Source organism: Serinus canaria, chromosome 4A, assembly GCF_022539315.1.
Source record: "Serinus canaria isolate serCan28SL12 chromosome 4A, serCan2020, whole genome shotgun sequence".
NCBI lineage: Eukaryota > Metazoa > Chordata > Aves > Passeriformes > Fringillidae > Serinus > Serinus canaria.
Window position 1 is genome coordinate 9943233 of NC_066318.1, and position 19092 is coordinate 9962324.

The following is a 19092-nucleotide window of genomic DNA, read 5'->3' on the forward strand; positions in this document are numbered from 1 at the left end:
CTGAAATACTAGCTCAATCAAACCAGGTTTTCTACTTCTTGGATATTTTCTTTTAGGATGACTATAAATTTCAGTCACAGTTACCAGTTTATCACAGAAGTGAGGTGACCCAGAAGCATGTCTCTAGCTAATCCCCTGGGTGCCCTCACATTAGCAGAACAAGCTACATTCGAGAGAAAAGTCAAGAAACTAATTCAAAGATGAGGAGTTAAGAAATGCCACTGAATTTGGTAGGTATTTATAATCAACCAGGTTAGATGAGCAGAAGGTTATTTCCTTTTCTGCTAGTCTTAAGGAAATAAAAAGGCCAATAAGGGAAAACACCCAACAAATCAACATTGAAATATTTATCATCTGTTTTCAGATCATTACCTCTATGTAGAGGAAATATTTTTAGAAGTAATTAAAACAAACAAACAAACAGTGAGCCTGTAAGAAAGACCTACTTGTGGTAGAGAATTGTCCCTGTTTGTCTTCCCTCCTGTTCTGGTGACTCACTGTAGGCACCCAAAGAAGGGCCCACATTTGAAATTACCATCACAAGCTGCTGGGCAGAAGCCAGTTGAAGAACTCCTCCAAATACAATTATTATTCATATGAAAAGGAGGAAATGCTTGACTGCCTTGTCAGCTGCTTTTAGGGATGTTTGCTTTTCTTGTATTTGCACATTGATCAATACATGAAACCAAGAGAAGAAATTCTCTCAGCTGAGGAATTTTGCAACATTTTTCAAATTAATTGGAATTAGGATGTATTAGTTGTGCAAATCAATCCAAATGCCAACAACAAATGTCCAGAGATAAACAAATTCCACACTTGTTACCTGCTTACCTTTTAAATTTGTTTCAGTGATGGATTTAAGCACTCAGACTTATGAGGTCAAACTGTCTCAGCTGCTGCAAGAAGCAGCTGTATTGAGGCAGAGCAGGTGTGCATTTACCACCTACCACAATAAGCAATGCAGCCACCTCCAAACTTGCATCCTAGAAGAGGCTGACAAGCACTCTACAAGATCTTTCACTCTATCCCAGGAGTATTAGAAAGTCCTCTAGTTCTCTAGGAATAACTGCTTGGCGAAATTGTACATGTATTTTAAAATTCATTTGACACTTTGGGTTTCCACTTCCTCAGTTGACTAAGCTGGTTTTTCAGCTTTATCAGAGTATCACCAGTCAAGGACTTCACTAACACCATCACTGAAATATGTTGGTGTTCTCAAAGGACATAAGGAATCTTTAAGACAGGCAAGCAACCCGAGAACATCACAGCAGGAAGGAGAGAAAGGAGGATGGAAAGCTTCTGCCGTGTATTTTTTGGCTGCTATGTTGTACACCTGAGCTAGACAACTACACTCCAAAGAGTACTCAATGCTGTTTTCCTTTCTCTTCCACGGGCACATAAAACTTCAAATTCCATCATCACATGCTGAAAGGGCAGCAACAAGAGGGAGAGCTGAGCAGGAGACTGGGGGTGGGTTTCTGTGACACAGAAAACTTCCGGCAAAGATTATCACTGAAACATGATAATCAGAGCTGGCCAAGCCAAGAGTCAAACATCTCCACTTTGTGGACTGCCCTTCCTGCTCTCCAGCTGGCTGAGGCTCTGCTTCCACATTCTGACTCCTAAATTTCCCCTGTGGGAGCCCAGAACCTGAGCTCTGCCAGCTGTCCAGAGCCCACATCCACCTACATGAGTCCATGCACAGCAACTATTTTTTTTTCATGACTGCACAAATCTGGAGCTTTGGAAGAAAATAATCTGAAACCATTAGAAAATGGCAACTCACTGCCATTGCTCTTACCAGAAGTTTCTTTCCATAAAGTGGCCATGATTCAGTATCTCAAGAGCTCTTACTGAGCCCAAAAGAGAAACTTAACTGAAACTGCAGGATTTGATTCAGCTTTCTGCAAAACCTGAAGGGACATGCAATTTTTTTTTTCCTTTTTCCCAAACAGAAGGTAGTCAATAATTCAGTCTAAACTGTTATAGAAGCAATGAATGAAAAGAGAAATTCTACACAGATTTATGCAAAAACTCAGTTGTTTTAGACTCTACTTATTATGGCTATTTACCATTAATAAGTACTGTATGAGTTGCAAAGCAATTGCAAATAAATGTGTTTATTTTATTGCATGTACAGCTGTGGCATTGTTTTTGCCATTTTTAGCCACCAAGCAATGTATAAGATAGCTAGAAGAAAGTTTAAAAAATTCCACTAGAGTAGGCTGGTGAAGTACAGAAAATGCTTTCTATTTGATTTTGTATTAAAAAGAAATTGGATATCACAAGTCTAAAATGGTGATGCCAGAAAGATATTTTGAGAGAAATCACAGAAGACTGCCTTCAGAGAAAAGACGTCAACAAAAATGAGTGACTGAAATAATGTGGAGTACTTCAGACATGGACAAGAGGTACTAGGGATCAGAAATGAATTATTATGCTCTAAAATGATCCAATAAAAATCGAACTGTAGTGCAGTAATCAGAAAATGTATTGGAAAAGAGATAGGTTATAAAAAGAAAAAGGAGCTTTCAAGTACTGTAGGCTATTAGCTACTACTGAGAAATCTGGATTCAGGAGATTGTATTTCTAAAAAAATATGCACACAACCAAACATAGCTGAATTTGCTGCTCAATAGGTAGTGAGCTACAAAAATTAAAAAGATAGATTGGAGACAGAATCACAGGCTAAAATAAAAATAATCAATGCAACCATCAATAGGAGTTTTGAAATGAACACTGTACTGGCTGAACACACAACCACGCAGGCTTCAGGAAGAATGACTCAATTATGTTTTTCCCCACAGGCAAAGATATAAAAGATAGTTGTAGACACATTGAGCACATCAGAGAAAAGCATTTGGGCAGTGCCCCTTGTTGCAGAGGAAGAACTGCAATTCCCAAGGGTGAATAATTAGGGACACCCTGGAAGAAATCCATGTGGGCTCTGATGCCTTTTCAGAGCAGCCCTGGCTCCTGCAGCCCTGTGCTCACCTTCACAAATGCTCACCAGCATGTGCTGCCCACAAACCCACACAAAATGGGAGGGAAGGTCTTCCTTTATCAAAGCCATGGAGAAGCACTGGAACAACTCAGCTGGGAGAGAGGAGGGCTGAGGATTTTTGAAAAGACACAACGTGAAGTCTTATTTCTAGTCATATATGCTTCCTTATCAATCTATATGAATATCATCTTCCTTATAAAAGGAAATTACAGAATATTCTGGGAAACTTTTTTGGCCTCAACAAAAATTTACAAGTACATAAAAAATAAATTTGGAGATTTTTCCCTTCACCAGGAGCTTTATCAGCTTTTTACAGCAAAAGTTCCACCCCCATCTGTGATCAGCAGCAAAACCTAAACCTCTCCATGGTAATCAAAAGGTGCAAGCATCCACAAGTTGTTTTGTCATAGAGAAAATCACTGAGAAGTCTCTAGTGCTGAGCTGTAAATCCTGCATCACTCATCAGGTCCCACTGACAGTGCACAGCTCACAAGCAGCTCTTACTCAACAATTCAAGGAGATTCAAGTAAGATTCAATTGCAGCAAATTACAAAGGATACTTTCTGATTGCGTAACTGGAGGTATGTTTATACCAAATTATGCAGAAAAACAAATTCCAAGCATGCATTATGACCCTGCCACATCTGCCACAGTAAAATACTTGCTCTAAAAGACCTTAGCTTGACTGGGCAATAACAAAGTTTGCTGTCTCAAAAGCACTGTTTGGGGGAAAATTAATAGAATAGAATGCTCTCAAACCCAAAGCTCCACTTGACACTGATGCTGAACAAAGCAATGAGAAGGGCAGACAAGTCTGAACAACACTTACCATGCCTTTGGCACATATAAAAGGTGTGTATCAATTCATAACATACATTTACTCAAAAATAATTGTAGGCGGAGAGGGGAAAAGTTTAAAAGCTACATTGAAAGATGAGAGTAAAACCCTTTCAATTAAACAGGAGGGAGAAGTGGTAGGAACCATAATTAATACACAGTCTAGAAATATCAATAACTTTTGTCACTTTGTTGATGTGCTTTTGAGATCTTTTCACAAAGTTTCCAGCAATAGAGCTGAACAACCCTGACCTGATGTCCTTGCAGGTATTTCCTCCCACATGGATATCTTTCAGGATTTGTGGTTTCATGGAATAGAATCCCATCCCCAGCTCCCCCTGTGGATCCCCAAGGCAAAGGAACATGGTTACTTCACAACAGGTGGGTTGTGGTGCCCAGGGGCTGCCCCTCTGTGCTGCCACAGCAGCTCCTGGCCAGCAGCTCACCATCAGAAGCTGACATCTGCTGCTCAGCTGAAAGCCAGAGCTGGGAACATGGTCAACAATCCACATTGCAAACCATCTGGGGTAGAAATTTAAGACAAAGAAAAAAACCACTGGCAATATAATTATCATCAGAATATGTGAATCTGATTAAAATATTACTCAAAAACATCTGTAAGGGAAAAGAAGCAGCCTGCAGGAATTATTCAGGGCTCCTGAGCCCATATTCTACAAGAGCTAATTGTACACATTTCCTCTTATGCTCATGTTACAAAGTATAGAGTGAGGGTATAGAGCTAGAGAAGATTAAATAAACAAAATTAATATGGAAAATGCTGAATTTTATTTTGTAAACCATTTATATAAATGCAAGTTGAAACAAGCAGCTTTCAAATCGGCTTTATTCTGAAAAATCAACTCCAATTTCATATACAGCTTCTCATTCTTAATCTTTTTCTATTGCAGAAATTAGAAATCAGCTAACACATTTAGTCTAGGTTTCACTTTCAGAAGACTGCAGCCATGGGCCACTGTGTTTCTCCCAGATGAAGCAATCACTATGTTTCTTCCAGATGAAAGCTACTCACTACTATTAATACTCCCCTTTTGTGAGAGAGGGATATGCTAATATTCCTAACCCTGAATAATACAGATTTATGCTGATCTTCATCTTCGTCCCAAACCCAAGAGGAAATGAAATACTAACAAATTTGAAAATACAAGATAATACTTTCTCATGTAATTTAAACCACAATGAATTAAATGGGTAAAAATTAAAAAAGGTTGGAAAGGAAGAATGAGCAACCTTTCTCACCCATAAGACAGCAATAAATTCTTAGATCTCACATCATCAAGAAAAAATAATATTTACATTAAACCTTGCTACATTTTAAAATGGTAATTTGTCAGTATTTATCACTTCTGTATCCATCCTGCACTCACTGGCTGGGTCCCTTCTTTTCATTTCATTTATGGCATTACAGTTTGGGCAAGTCAGGGGAAGGCCATACTCAGAGGGCTGGAGCTAAGGAGACAGGATTGGGCTGGAGAAGAGAAGGTTCTGGGGGGATCTCAGAGCACCTCCCAGTACCTGAGAGGGCTACAGGACAGATGGAGAGGGCATGGAAGGGTAGGACAAGAGGGAATGGCTTTAAATTGACAGAGGATGGGTTTAGAGGAGATATTGGGAAGGATTATCTCCCTGAGGGTGGGGAGGCCCTGGCATGGGGTACCCAGAGAAGCTGTGGCTGCCCCTGGATTCCTGGCAGTGCCCAAGGCCAGGCTGGACAGGGCTGGGAGCATCCTGGGAGAGTGGAAGGTGTCCTTGCCCATGGCAGGGCTGGAACAAGATTATCTTCATGGTCACCTCCAACCCCAACCACTCTGTGATGTGGCAGCTGTAACTCACTTTGCTCATTTGTAACTCATTCTGGGGATGAAAAAAGCTCCACTTCTTTTTGTTATTTAAAACCATGCTGTCTGCAAGTATAAGGAACCAAATGAGAGTAACTTGATCTCATTTATCCAGCAGCCTTAAATGTAATCTTCCATGATCAGAGTTCACAAGTTTTTCCTTAGCCTTATTTTCCACTAATGATATTCAACTTTCAGCTTTAAGCAGAACATCCAAAATTCTGATGAAAAACAGGTTCCAATTGGTAGAAACATCTACATTTTAAGACATTTAAGGAAAACTGATTATATTTCAAAATAACTACAAAACTAAACTAAATAGTTCCAAAGGACATACATACAAAATATGACACTAGGTTGTTTCTGTAAATCAGATTGCTGATCTTCTAAAGCATTTAAAAAATTAACCAAAAGAGATAAGAAATAACCAACTGTAAACTTAATAAAACAACAAAAAGAAAACATCAGGATAGACAGGCTGACTGTTTAGAATGGAACTGTTCCCAGCCACACACTTGTCCAGAGATGTCCTCCTGTAAAATTCACAGTAAATACTCAACAACAGAAAAAGTATTTTGTTCAGTGTTTGCCTGGTCTCATAAATACTGTGAAATGAGAAGTCAGACAATCCTCACCCTTCTGCACTGCAGCACCCTGACAGAAAGCAGACACTTGTCTCTCTACCCCATCTCAGTTTTCCCCCCAGTGGCAGCCTAAATAAACTGAGGTCCCAAGAACTGCAGAATCACTGTGAACTATTTCTGGAGACAATTTTCCTTTGCATTCATACCCAGAATACTGAGAAAATAAAAAGGATTTAAATGAAAGGAGAGATAATTTATATTGCTGCTGGCTCCTCAAGGCACATCCACTATACTGTATCACACAAGGGAGGAAAGCCAAGAGATTTTTTCCTGAGCTCTAATGCCAATTGACTGATTTCTGGAACAAAAATCAGACTTGACTCTTCTCCTCAGGTTTTCCTCCCTCCCCTCCTCCTCCCCATGAAAGAAAAAAAAAAGATTCAGGGAAAAAGATTTTATACAACCTTGTGCAAATGGACTGATAATTTTTACTATGCTGTGGGAAAAGATCATTTAGATTCTGGAATATAGAAAGTATTTCTGCTACATTCTAAACACTGTTTCATTATCCTTAATGTAAGATACTAAATATTGATATTTGTCTTTAAATTAGTGTTCATTGTGCTTAAAAGAGAGCCACAAAAAAGGGAATATTTTAATACCGTGTAATGATTTTAATAGACCACACGAAAATTGTAAAGATTAAAATAGCAGACAGGCAGATGCAATGCCCTTGTTAGTCAGAAAAAGTAATAAAGATGGTAATTTTAACAGGCAGAATTTCCCCCACAATACTGACAAAAAAGTCATTAGCTGAATTTCCATACATAAACAATTTCAGAAATGGCCTAAAAACTGGGGGCACAAGCTCAAGACTTGCATGATATTGCAGCTGAGGTGATGCTGCAGTGCTTTCAGAAGCATCTCACACTTATCCAAAGCCATTTGGATAACTTACATGCTGCCTTTGTGACAGTAACATTTCCAGAGGAACCACTCTAAGGTCAACAAAAGCATCTTACACTCTGAACAACTGCAGCAGAGCAGCTCCCCTGCCAGTGAATGTGCCAATGCTCTCCAGAAGACATTGCTGTGTTACTGCAGGGGCTCACATCCCTCCTTTCACACCCAGGAGCTGCCTTAGAAACAACAGCAGAAGCAACCAACATAAACACCATGTAAACACTAAAAGATCAAAAAATCCTTCACAACAAAAGAACAGAGGTCTTCTATTAAGGGAAGGTAAGTGACCCTTTTCTGTCAAATATCTGAAAGTATCATAAATCAAATATCTGACAGCTATAGCAGTCTACAGAAGGAATTTCACCATGAGGGCTTTTGCATTTTATTGATGAAGCTGCCTTAATCTATCAGGTGCCCTAAACAATCTGATAGGCAGGAGTGTACAAAGAGAATGGAATCTGTGCCACAACAAAAAGGCAAAATAAAGCATACAAGGAGCAAAGAGAAACATATTAAATGACACAGAGGGAATGGGATTAAGACCAATATTTACCTTTATATTTTCAAAGCTACTTACACATATTTAACCTAATGGGTCTACTTGCAAATTAGTAATTCAATTTCCTAATTGCACCACTGTAAATAGAAAGTGACAGGACAGGAGCTAATGGATATACTTCAGCCATCATTATTAGAAACACAATCCAGCAGAGAGAGGCAGCCACATGCCCACTTCTCAGAGCATGTATTGCTATTGTAATGTAGCTGTTGGTAATAATTTCCTGGAGAAATGAGAAAGCCAGAGATCAGCTTAATGCCTGAGTTGTTTACAAAATAACAGTAAATAACAGCAACATTAATCACAATGCTGTCACCTTCTTACATTAAACACAAGACTTTTATGAAGAGCCAAATCCAAGCCTAATTTAAACAGGTGTGAATTCACAGTAGGTCTATTGTCACACACCATAAATTAAATCAGAGCCTTGTCCTTAGCTAAATCCTCCCCATGCCTGCATAGCTACAGCACTCACAGAGCTGTGCTTCTCCTACAGCATCAGCCATTGCAGCATTTCCTTTATTAATTAATTATCTTTATCCCTCTAACAGATACTGTTCAGATAGTGAATATGAAATGCAAAGAGCTGAGGTGACTTGTCCAAAACTCACCCATCTGCCCAGGAATCAAAATGAAAAATCCCCAGAGATTTAGGGACAGTCAAAAGCTCTGTTAAATGGATCACTGCTCCCAGGCTATAAAACAAATACTTAGATGAATTACACAAGAATAACCTTACATGTTTCTAGCTCATTAAACTTAGCTTTGATCTGTAACCTACTAAATTCTCTACTACATCTACTTATTAATATATGGCTAACACCATTACCCCATCTTTGCAGCCTGCTGTTTAAGATGTTTGTTATTATTAGAAGCATTGTTTCAGATAAATCTGATACCATACACTCATGGTAAGAAGAAATTTTCCTGACACTTTATGGTGGGCAAAAAGGAAAAATTACATATTTCCATAGTTGTTTTTCCCCCCCTCTTGATTTACTTTTAACAAGACAAGTATGTTATTAAAAAAAGTCCCCATACCAGATCTCACAAGCACTCTAATGCTACATTGCATGACCAGTGGTATTGCAGCCTGTACTAAAACCTTAATTTCTTGCCTGCAAATCTCAAAGAAGTCATTTTGAACTACAGCTAATACCCAGTTGTCATAAAATAATTCAGCCAAAGAAATTGAGCAGAAATGTGGATCCCAGATGAATCTGCATTTCACACTACACTCCTCCAGCACTGGGAATCCTGTACTCTCCTACTGGTTGTCACTATGGTGTAGGGAAAGAGTAACTAATTGCATAAAAACATGGAAGCAGATGTCAGGAATGAGCCAAACAAGTCAGACTTAAAGTACATCAAAGCAATCTGAAAAAATAAAAGAGGTTAAGAATTGTGTTATTGTAGGAATGGCTGAAGTTCCACACTAGCTCTCAGCTGAGATGTAGCAGCTGAAAGTAAAAGAGTTGATGGCTCTGCAGATGTGCTAAATGTGGCTCAAAATGGATTAAAGCATGGCATAAATGCACTTGGGGTCAAATTCATCATGTCACAGCTGCACAGACATCCTGTAAAGGACAACATAAGAATTGAATGAATAACAATGAGGAAGGTTATATGGACACAAAATGGACTGTGGGCTGGTTTTAATTCACTACCTAGTGTGGGAGGCAGATCTGTGTCAAGCCATGTAATTTTAGGGATATATCTGGAGATCATGCTTTCTGTAGATCAGGTTTGTATTCTCTTCTTGACCACATACTCCAGAAAAATAAACAAAGAAACAAATTTGCCAGCTCAGTAATCAGGCAGACAAAAGCACTGAGTTTGATGTTCTGACACACTGCAGTGACAGATACCATTGCACCAGTGAACTGAGGGCAAGTGCAGTCTTCAATGGAATAAAGGAACTATTTTTGATATGGTTATTCTATGGTGTTGCTGTCTGTAATTTACATTCACATACCGTAGAGTAACACTGTGTTTAAATGGAGCTATTTATACTATACCAGAGATAAGCAATGATCCCCAAGAACTTGGTCATCCATTTTGTGCAGTCAATATGTATTTGCTTAGCCCAGGCAAAGCTGAAGGCAGTCTGTGCCCTAATAGGCTATTATTAGTTGCCATTAACTTGACAACAATAAATGGGAATGCTGGTGTTTCATACAATCTGTTTAACGCTGCCAAAACAACCAGAGTGTATTTTAACAGTGATTATGACAGAGTTGGTGTGTCTACTAAGGAAAACAATCCTTAAATAAATTCTCAAATTGGGCTACCCACAATGAATAGAGAAGTTTATATCCTGTGCCAGGGAACTTCAAGCTAGAGCTTAGAAGGGATAGGAGAATATCAAGAAATAGCTAAATAGAAGAAAATTTTACAAAGCATATTAGCTCCCGATCAATGTAAAGCAAAAAACGGCCTTGAAAACACACTCACTGTCCCAGTATTACCACAAAATTAACTGTCCCAGTATTACCACAAAAAAGACCTGTTCTGCATTTGTAGCAAAAAATTGTGTTCATAGAGGAAGAAAAAAAATAAACCCAAACCCAAAACCCTACTGGCCCTTTCAAAATATGGACAACAATAACGTTTTCTCAAATCATGCAACAATAATACCGCTCTCATTAATTTTACTCCAGTTCAAAATAGCTGCATTCACATACCATTGGGTCAACCCCTCAAAATCCAGAATTCCTAAATACTTTTATAGAAATTAGGAAGTATAATTGAAACTAATATTTCATGTACTTCCAGCAACAGATCTTCTGCACTGTCCCATTTTCACACCAGAGTAGTTACTGGCAGGCACAAAAAAAAATACATTTCCATGGCAGAAACTGACAAGGATAAATGCAGCACTCGTGGCTCTCTGATAAAGCCCCTGGCACACAGGACTGCATAGAAACAGGAAGATGTGCCATCTGTGACATAATTTAAGTAGAGATTTATGAACTTCTGTATTCAAAGAGTGCTTTGTTGCCGAGTTCCAGCCCAGATGAAAAACACACTGCTCTCTGGACCAGGAATCTGGGCTATGAACTTACCTGTGAAATAACAGATAATATAAACAAGTATAGCTGCAGTGTTCAAATGTATTCAGACCTCAACTTTCAAGACTGTAATTATTACAATGACTCAAGACCACAGGAAGCACTGATACCTGTGTAGTTGGCCCTGCCTGGAGACATCTGAAGAGTTCAAGTGAACCTGTGCTCTCAGTTTCTCTCTCTTCCAACTTGCTCTTGCCCTCACTTTCCTCTCCCAATTATTTAGTTAAAGCTGGTACTCAAGCACCACAAACACAAATCCCTGATTTAAAAATTGTTATAAGGCTTACAAGAAATGAAATATTAAAGCCTCATGCAAAAAGACTACATCAGTTTAAATAGATTAAAATCCTTCTCAGAGACAAACCTTTAGAGGAAAGCATTCTTTGGTGGGGAAGCACAATGTTATGTGTCCCTATCTTAACAACATTTAACCCATGGTTCTTGCTACATCTGTGCAAGATGATGAAGGTGCACTACTAACAGTGATTTTCCTCTACAGAAGATTACTTATTTAGTGGTACATGTACTACTAAGCAAAATATCAACACCCAGCTGCACCACAGCACTCCAGACTGAAATACAGAACTTGCTTACATGCCTAATTTGCTTTTCATACTTCTGCTTCACAGCACCCTACAAAAGAAATGTGTATTTTTTACTGTGAATGGCCCAAGTATGCACATTCCTTTTCAATCATTTTCACAGTTAAGGGCTGACCAATACCAGGCAGACCAGACTCAATTCCTTCAGCCACCACCTAAAGCCCAGTGTCTCCAGGAAAACACAACCACACTCCCCCCTCAAGCCCAAACAAAACCTCTCTATGCAACAAACTCTTCACAGAGGATGGATCCCACAGAAGCAGGAAGCTGGAAGACAGGCAGCCATGGCACACTGGAAACAGAGTGGCATCTAAAAATTAACTGATTCCACCAACACAATAAAATGTGGTAGCCCAGAATGCTTAATCCTCAAAGGAATATTTCATTAGAAACAAGCTGTGCACTAAAATCTCTTTTTTAACCTCAACCAGATAATGTAATGTTTTTGAGCCCTATATAGGACATTTTCATTGGTATTGGCAGACATCCAGGTGAAATTATATAATTATGAGCTTCATGTTTGATAAATTCCAACATGCAAGTATAGAAATGCCATTTTTACTGAATCAGTTGTATTAACCTTATGACTATAGAGGCACTAAAATATGTCGTTGTCAACACTGAAGTGTCAATATTTAATGACATCTAGACCTGCCATAACATTCAGCTATTAAACACAGAAATTAAAATATCAGCTAAGCTTGTTGATCTTAAGCATGATAAATTTGTTTACTTGCTATACTTCGTAAGGAAGCAGAGTAAATTTTAATCAGTTTTAATGCAGAGATAAAAAAATACTAATTCCTCATGTTACTTAAATACACATTTTTTCCTTCTGTGACACACTAAATTGTAGGAAAAGCAAATGACAAAAAATCCTGAATGAGAATGAATATTTAGAAAACACAGATACACAAAAAACAAGCCCACTCTCTATATTCAGAGAAATACAGAACTGAGACATGACAGAGACCTGTTCAGCCTGTCCTACTGATAAAGGCACATCTTCAGGTGTAGCATAAGATCAGAGGTAAAGAGAGAATTCAGGACTGTAGGTTTTCTTTCTCTGGCTGAAAAGCCTTAAAGCTATGCCCAGAAGCCACAAGAGCAACTGTATGCAAAATGGGATATAAATGTACATATACAGGTATATTTAAGAACCTAATTCATAGGCCACCAAATTCAAATGATAAATATCTTATGACATAAAAATGAAAAATGTGGGGAAGTGATTAGTCTTTAGAAAAATCATGTTTTAACAAAATCACCGTTTCTTTTTTTTTTTGTCTTATTTTCTGTCTAAACTATAAATACACACAGCAAACAACCCCTTAATCTTACATACAGTACAGAGATCTAGGAAGGAAGGGGGAAAAGAGAAAGAAAATAAAAGAGAAAAAAAGAAAAAAGGAAAATAAGAGAAGTAGGAAAAGAAAGTTTTGAATAAATTACTCCTACTATTGAGTACATTTCTTTTCCACTATTGAGATGCATTTCTTTATTACCATTCTCCCCATCAGACTTCCTCTCATGGTCAGTGTCAGTGAGGGACAGTGCAGAGTTTGCCCGGCTGGACAAGCAGGAGCTGTGCTCGGATTTGATGCCCCTCATCCACATCCTCAGGGCGTGGTCCGGGGATGCTCCTCCTTCTGTCTCAGTGTCCACATCCGAGCCCACCTCCAGAGGGTAACTGTGCTCAGCTACTCCATGGAGGTCAGTCTGATAGCCAGAGCACAGGATATGGGGAGTCTCACAGAATTCCATGTCTGGAAAAAACAAAAGTTCAGAAAAAAATGTAGCAGTGAAAAGCAATACAACTTTGATTTTCTTTTGGAGAATTTGTTTTGAGAATTAACATTGTTCACACTATTAGAAGACTTTTTTTTTTTTGTCAGTGACTCACTCTGCTATCTAATCTACTCTAAAGGTAATACAACTAGAAGAATATATAATAAAATATATAGTGCTGCACTGTAATTGTGCCTTTTTGTCTGACAGAAATATGCATTATAGCTCAAACACGTGCACATCCACACACTGATAGCTGCACATCAATTTACAATTGAAGTGAGCATCTGCAAACACAGACACTCACGTTTTGCCAGGAAGGCAACAGCTCTAAATTAATCTCAGTATGTTTTTATCCTAGGAAAAGTGTAGTAAATTTCCCAATAGAGAACTTAAAAAAGAACATTTAAAGTATTTGGTTTATTGTGGAAGATAAATAAAGGGTACTTACCAGTGGCTTGCTCTTTGAGAGTGCTGTCCTTGCATATTCACACCAGTGGGTTTGGGTTCTCCAGTGCTGGTGGCCTACAGGAACCTCCTAGAAGAGCAGTGACTACTAGGACTGTACCAGGGCCATCTCATGACACCAAGCCATCTGAGATTTGAGAGCTGTACAGTGCTACAAGTTATTCTTCCTGAACACCGCAGCTGCTGGGCAGCAGAAATCCAAGGACAAACAGAAGGTGGACAGGACCCATCATGTGAATATGCAGAGGAAACATTCTCGAAGAACTACAGGTAAGTAACACACACCAGCAAATTGCAACTCCCCTTTGAGGTAGCCTCTGCATATTCTCACTTGTGAGAATCCAATTACAAATGCAACTCACAGGGACTATGACAGGGAGTTCTAATTAAATAAGGATTACAGAACTGCACTTCCTAATTGAACATCAGACCTGGGATGCCATCTTGAGAGACTAAATACAATATCAAATATGCATACAGTATTTCAGTTTCTAGAAAAGAAACATTAGAGACAAGAGTCATTGTTCAAGACTAAGGACAAATACTCTTTTCTACTGTCATCCTAACCAAAGCTTTAATCTGCCAAACTAATCCACTTACCAGCTAGTGAGAGGAATGATTCTGATTTTAATCACTCTCTCTGAAATAACAAAAAAACCTAGTATTTTCTTCAAGGTATCAACCAAAACCTACAAACCAAATGCTAAGATAGAAATTGAACCACCTGAAAAGTATAATTCACCTGTCTTTATACATCTTTCTTTTGCCATCCAAAAATTCCTGAAGGTCTTGGCTTTGAGCTCAGGGAATGGCAACCTCATCTGTGGAGGGCAAGGGAAGAAGGCAGGCAGCAAACAGAAAAGCATGGCCACGGCCTCACTGTCCCACAGGAGTCATGGAAGGTCACCCTGTCTTGCCTGGTGTTGCTGCATCCCAGCAGCACCAGGCACCACTGCTCCTGCTCCCTCTGGAGCAACAAGACAGGTGTGGGATGATCCCAAGTGCTCCATCACCACTCTGGTCTTTTCCTCTTGTTCATAGGAGGAGGATGTGGTCTCAGCCCTATCCTTGAGAAGCTGAGATGAGCCTTCACAAGCCCTGTCCTCCAAGTCTGTCAAATGCACTGAGGCTGACTCCAAAGTTTGATGGAGATGGCTAAGAGAAAACACCCAAAACACCTGGATCAGTCGTGTAGGGAATATCTGGCATTTGAACTTTGTCTGCCTTACAACAGGTGTGATTTCAAGAAACACCATCTGATCCTTCTTCCCCTTTAAAAGAGATCTTTGCTTATTTTCACCATCTGAGGAACTTCCCCATAATTAAAAATCTTCCTATAACTTCAAGAACCACCTCAGCTGGTGCCAGGTCCTCAGGGGACAAGGATGCTGGCTTTTTTTTTTTTTTTTTTACATGGCTGTCCCTCCAGGCAGATGTCTGCCATTAGCAGCCTGGAGCCCATCTTCTCCCTGTTTGCATTTGCATATGCCACAGGGAAAACTCATCCCAGTAAATCCCACAAAATGCTAATTAGATTACACATTTCTAAGAAGGACAGAATTTACCCTTCAGTCTATATGTTAATTCCTTTTTTTTTTCTTTTTTTTTTTTTTACAAAAGAGACTTTTCATACTCTAACTCATGTTCAACTCAAGTTTAACACAATCTATTGCCTTAATAGTCTATTTCTTAAGTATACAAGCCTTTGCAGGATTTTATCTCCCATGGGATGAATTTTCTGAAAAGCTTTTACTATGGCAGAAGTGGCTGCTTTTAGTCTGCATATCTAACCTTTTTACCTAAAATACTACAGATTTCCACAAGGAGATAAAGCTCAAGTAGATTTATGATAGATTCAGTATTATCACAAAGACATGGTCACAAGAGAAATGAGAGAACATTAATACAAAATTCAAGGTTTTGCATGAACAGAGGACAGAGGAGAAACAGTGGCAGTTATGAAGATGGTGAAAGGATTTTCAGCTCTGGACCCTCATGGAGCCTGCTGTAACACAACCATTAAAAAAAAAGTACTTTATGTCACACTGATACTAATTAGTTTTTTCAAAAAGTAATGCAAGAAAAAATATAAAATATATAATGAGCAATAAAAGGAAAGACAGCTCATTAAAAACATAATTTCAATTAACAGACCCCTTTCTTTCTAAGTCTAAATACAATCTTCTATTAAGAAGAAGATAAGCAGTTAAAGAGAAGTTGGACAGTGGTGCCTGTGCTAGTTAAGGCTGGTATGAGAACTGGGCAGCTGATCAGGCAGTTCTAACACAGCCCAGCTTTGCTCACAAACCAAGTTACTGAAAATGCCAGGTGACTCATGAAGGGCTCATTTACAGTGGCATCAATTTAGCCACCAGAACAGCTCAAACCTAAGTTAGGATTTTCATGCAGGTACAAAACACTTATCCCAGTGCATCCTCCACTGTATGGTCAGGAGTAACTGTGTGCCAGCTACTCTCCTGGCACTTCTTTTAGTTTTTCTGGCACAGTTAAAAAAAAAAATAAAATTACCCTAGTGAAAGACCACAGAGGCCCTTCTTTCCAATCTAGTAATTCTGCAAGCTTGGACTTGCAGGACTTGTGGAATCTCCTCACTGTTGCCATTTGCCAAGAACTCTGCTAAGTTCTATCAACTGACCATGAGTATAAATAAATATTTGTTTCAATAAATATATGTTTAAAATACAGAAAAAATTATCCAAACAAAGAAGCTAGAAGAAACATAAAACCAGAGTCAAAAAAGAGATGGAGATTAAGAACTTTCCTTTCCAGTCCTATTCCCTTATGGAAAAATATTTTGTATTAATACCAGAATGACAAATAATTTAAATTACTTAATTGACCTATGTGTTCAATTAGAGAAAGAGCTTACAGAAAAATATAAATTATTTATAAATTGAAATAGTTTGATATCTTGCAATTAGGTGCCTTTTATGAACCCCATCATATAATTAAGCAATTGCAATTTATTGATTGTAAAAGACTTTAAACATCACTGATTCACAAACTAATTTTATTCTTGGTATGAGGTGGTTCTTACTCTGAGAATGCTCCCTTCTCAAACACACACAAAATCAATTCTCTGGATGAAAAAAATACAAATTAATCTTTTGGCAAATATGAAATTATAAAAGAGACTAAGTAGCTCAAAGGCAAGGAGAAAATATCAGTCTTGGAAATTTAAATCCATGATACTGATTTTGGCCTAGTGCTCTCTTTCAGACTGAGTTTTTGAAAACACTGGAAATCCCAGAGTCTGGGGAGGAGAACAAGGAAGGAACTCCAGAAAGGCAAATAATACACATTCACATGAACAGGGTCATGTTTATACTTGTGCCTGAGGGAGTACATTGGGAATGCAAGGGAAAAATATCCCAAACATGCACTTTTGTTTGTGGTTTGGGATTTTAGTGTTACACCTCAACTGGGTGTGTATTTTTGCACACTGAACTTAGTCCAGGGCTTTAAACTGCAGGTGCATTATGTGTGCTGCAAAACAAGCAGAAAGGCAGGGCAGCTACTCATGGTGTAAGAGACTCAGAGACACTGGCAGGGAGGGAAGGAAGGAGTGAGGAAAAAATAGAAGTCAAATGGGGAAAGCGAAGTTTGCCTTCATTTTGGGAAGCAATACATATGCATTCTCCTAAATGAGAAATTTTGAGGGCTGTTGAGCACTCTGCTAAATTTCATGTGTTCAACAGCCCTTAAAATTTCTCATTTCTCACCTGAGGACTGTGGTTTACTGGCTGGCTGCTGGACTTGAGAATTAAATGTGCAGAGATCTTAAGCTGCTTCATAAAGGCATTTGTGAAACACAACCTGCTACATATATTCTGGAATGCTTTTGTGTAAATACTTCTCATTTAGTCAAAGATCTTACTTCTTTCCATGTTGAGAACATACCACATCTTTTTTAGGACAATATAATTCAATGAAATTAAGCTCCAGTAACCATCTGTACAAAAATCACTGAGGAAGAAGCCAAAAATAAATTAATTTTCAAAAACATATTACACTATTAATTTGTTTTAGAAATCTCATGTTTATCAGCAATTACATTATTGCCACAGCCTGGAACTGTTTCTCAGCTGCATATATTTTAATAAATAAAATTGATATACATATTACACATAAATAACAACCATGTAAAATATACCATTTGAATTTTTTTACTTTGATAGCAAATGCACTGTATTGCACATTTTATTTTGCTGTATTTCAACTTTTCCTTGCATTCCCTTATTTATGTAGCTTACTTTCTTACATTAACCTCAAGTTACCAGCAGAGATGAGAGAAAGTTCAAAAATATCAGCTCTAACAACTAAAGGAGGAATAAAAGAGGAATCAGAGTCTGTTACAACACTAAGGAGGGAAATTTGCAGGTTAGGCAGCTAAGGGATTAGGAGAAGAGGCTGCACTTTCAGGAAGCTCTTTGGCTTGTGAAATTTATAAGGAAGAAAAAGTCTTTATTCTTCAGGTCCTTCCCTAGAGGTACCAGAGGATGAGGTTCCAACCCATGCCTCATGGCAAATATCTTGCTAGTCTCTTCTTCAGACTAATTCTTCAAGCTTAAAGAAAGAGCACAGAGATAGACTGAACCTCTTAAAACATCCTCATGGAGTTCTCAGATATTAATTTCTATTTTTACTACTACTGAAATCAACATAAATAAGGAATTTTTACACAGAAATCATCCTGATCCTATGGGGGCACAGATGAACTCTCTCTGTCCCCAGAAGCAGGATATTCTTTTGGAGATCACTTGGAATTCTTCATGCTAGAGATTTTGTTTTTCAAGAGTTTCTCAACTAACAAGAAGCCAGAGGAGGCATCTTTGGAGCTACAGTGTGGATGCAGCAGGTCTCACTTTAATTTAGGAAGAAACACTCTCAGTACAATATTGGTTAGAAATATCATCCTTGAAGTTCAAATACATCTGAATTATTGCTGGCTACAGCCTTTCCTACTCCAAAGTGCAGCTTTATGAGGTAAAATACTTCCATTCACAGGATTGTGTTAAACAGAAATTTCTACTGCAGGTACTCATAAATATCTCTCCTTTAATGAATTTTAGAGTTATAAAACCAGGAAAAATGCCAGGAATTAGCATTTAACCTAAATTTTAGATAAAGGAAACTAACTTTTTCTCAAATAATGACCACACTAACTCTACCCTACTAAAGACGATAAAAAAAAAATACAGTTATCACAGATGAGAAAGAACCTCAATATCATTTGTGCAGATAAATTGAATTCTTCTAGTATTAAAGTTGAAATAGAGTTTGGAAAAGCTTGTCTTACAACAGATTCATGTTTAATTTAATTCTCCATATGCAATAAT

The 19092-nt window shown here is 38.3% G+C and overlaps 1 protein-coding gene across 1 annotated transcript in view; it reads right to left on the bottom strand.

Annotated features, from left to right (window-relative positions):
• TENM1 (teneurin transmembrane protein 1) overlaps window positions 1–19092 on the bottom strand; it is a 301248-nt gene that overhangs the window by 190067 nt on the left and 92089 nt on the right. Inside the window, exon 3 of the mRNA XM_050974517.1 lies at window positions 12982–13242. Within this exon, the coding sequence (XP_050830474.1) occupies window positions 12982–13242 (261 nt within the window). The remainder of the gene's footprint in view (window positions 1–12981; window positions 13243–19092) is intronic.